The following is a 2,538-nucleotide window of genomic DNA, read 5'->3' as shown; positions in this document are numbered from 1 at the left end:
GTTACTTTTTGTAATATGCAGAACAGTAAAATATAAGCATGCTCTCGGATGCAGGTGCTCCTGTGTACTATGGAGTTATTTTGAAGAGCTTGCTATGGTCTGCAGGCAGTTTATGGGATGCAATTATTTTCTCCACAATTTAGGTACATGAGAATAAAACTGATATTTATGAATAAAGTATTTTTCTCAAAAAAGTTGAGGCAGCTTTTGTTGAATGCTATCTGTGTGGGTACACTTGCTACACCTGAAACAGTACTAAGAGAGAGACAGACAGCATGGAGTCCATGTTCATGCTGAAACTTGAAAAATCCCTCCACACGTGTTGAGGAGTTCCAAGGAAAGGAAGAGGGTATGACACTATGCCCTCTGAACATAGTGAACAGTGAACACTATGCCCTCTCAACAGTTGTTCATCGTCTTACATTAACAGAACACACCAAGAAACTTTACATAACAAGGAAGCAAATCCCCTCCACTGCTTTCAAAGTCAGTGGTGTCTATAGTGGAGGGTGAAAGTGGAGCAAGCCTAGTAAGGGATAAAGCTTAAGTCTACACCTCATGCAGAGTTGTCCTTGTTCTGTCCTCTAATGTTTCTCAGACATCCGAATTAGAACTGAGGTTTGTTAACCTGGGGTCTGCATTGATTTCGTATCTGTAATGATACCCTTCCATGTGATCCCTGCAGGCATCTCTGATGTTATGCATCCATTTTTTTATCCCCTTGCGGTTCAAATACAAAACCAGGAGGAAAATAGCGCCTATCAGGGCTAAAACAATACCCAGGAAGACATAAGAAGTCTGCAGGGACTGGGGAAGGATCGGGTCACACTCCAGGTCAGCGCTGTCGAGTTGCAAGAGGACCCGATTCCTCATTTTTTCCGGGAATGCACAGGTGAGCCTGGATTTGCCCTGCACTATCTCTGTCACCTTGAGCCAGGCCACCATGTCCGCCATGAGGCAGTCGCAGACCCAGGGATTGTTGTCCAGGAAGACCCTGACGTGGGGCAGGCCTTGCAATTCATCCAGGGTGCCGTTGTGAAGGACCTTGAGGGCATTGTCCTCCAGGTGGAGGCTTTCTAGATGTGTCAGGTTGCGGAAGGACACGTAGGTCAGGCTCACCAGCGAGTTGTTACTCAAGTCCAGGTACCTGAGGCCGGGCAGTTGGGCCAGCACATTCCGGGGCAGGTAGAGGAAGTGGTTGCTGGCCAGCTCCAGGCGGCGGAGCCCACGCAGTGCCTGACCCGCCCGCAGGGCAGCGGCCACCATGCCCTCGAAGCTCCGGTTGTGCCGTTCGAAGGAGCTCTGGTTCTGCCGGTCATCCTCGGGAGGCACGATGTGGTTCAGGATCAGTTCCACCAGGGTGCTAGGGGCTGAGACGCTGGCGTTGCTGCCCGAAAAAGCGAAGGGGCTGAGGCTGGTCAGTGGGTTGTGGCTGAGGTCGAGCTGGCGCAGGCTGGGCAGATGCTCGAAGGCGCCGGCGCGCACCTCCTCCAGGCGGCTGCCGCTGAGGTTGAGCGCGGCCAGCTCGGCCAGCGGCGGCCGGCGGGCGAAGGCGCCGGCAGGAAGCACCGCCAGGTGGTTGCCGGTGAGGAAGAGGTTGCGCACGTAGGGGGGCAGGTCCGTGGGCACCTCGGTCAGATTGCGGTTAACGCACTTGACGGTGCGCGCCGCCTCGGAGCACTCGCACGGCTGGGGGCACTGGCTGGGCAGCGGGGGCCGGGCGGACACGGCGGAGGCCAGGAACGACGCCGAGAAGGTGGAGGAGGAGGACGCCGAGGAGGTGGGAGAGGACGAGGAGACCCAGCCCAGGAGGATCAGCGCCAGCCGCGCCAGCCGCAGCCGCCCGTCTCCGGCGGCGGGGCCCCGGGAGCACCCCCCAGGCATCGCGGCTCGCGTTTCCCCGGAGCAGGGCCGAGACGGCGCCCGCTCCGAAAGCTCGGGAGGCTGGGCCCGGAGGGCGCGAGCCGGCCGGAAGCGTCTGAAGAAAACTTTCCTCTCGTGGGAGCGGAGGAGGGACGCCGCAGCCGGAACTTGGCTAACCCCCTAGCCACCGGGCGTCCCCCTCCCCGAGCCGATTCCCCCGCCCCTTCCCTCCAGAAAGTACGCACGGCGGGTCGGGACGCTCGGCTCCGCGCTCCTCCTCCCGCGCCTCTGCCTGCCGTGGCACCTCCTCGTCTCTTTTGTTGGCGCCCCTCGCTGGATCCGCTGCACGACCTGGGACAAGCGGGACAGAAGCGTGAGGAGCGGCGGCTCCCGCGGCTGCCCAAATGTAGGAACCGGCCTCCTCGAGCCAAGTCGTCTCTACAGTGTCCCTGAGACCTTCCTCCGAAAGCCCGCCCGGGCCTCTCCTTCCCCAGCCCCTCCGCACATCCTTACCCGGGAGAGGGACGCGCGTCCTGAGACCCGGAGCGCAAAGTCTTCCTTCTCCCCTGGCCCACACTTTATATACCCGTCCAGCCGCCCGCCCCCTCCTTTCCTGATCACACTCGTCTCCCGCGTGTAACTTCTCACTTAATTCCCAGCGCCTCTCCGACCAAA

The 2,538-nt window shown here is 58.9% G+C and overlaps 1 protein-coding gene across 1 annotated transcript; it reads right to left on the bottom strand.

Annotated features, from left to right (window-relative positions):
- Positions 1–594: 594 nt before the first annotated feature.
- TPBG (trophoblast glycoprotein) lies at positions 595–1,884 on the bottom strand. Its single transcript, XM_012638191.1, has one exon. It carries the CDS (start codon positions 1,882–1,884, stop codon positions 595–597), a length of 1,290 nt encoding a protein of 429 aa, XP_012493645.1.
- Positions 1,885–2,538: the final 654 nt, after the last annotated feature.

Source organism: Propithecus coquereli, unplaced genomic scaffold (assembly GCF_000956105.1).
Source record: "Propithecus coquereli isolate 6110/MARCELLA unplaced genomic scaffold, Pcoq_1.0 Scaffold127, whole genome shotgun sequence".
Classification (NCBI taxonomy): domain Eukaryota; kingdom Metazoa; phylum Chordata; class Mammalia; order Primates; family Indriidae; genus Propithecus; species Propithecus coquereli.
The sequence above is the reverse complement of the archived record's forward strand: the minus strand, read 5'-3'. Positions and strand labels throughout refer to the sequence as shown.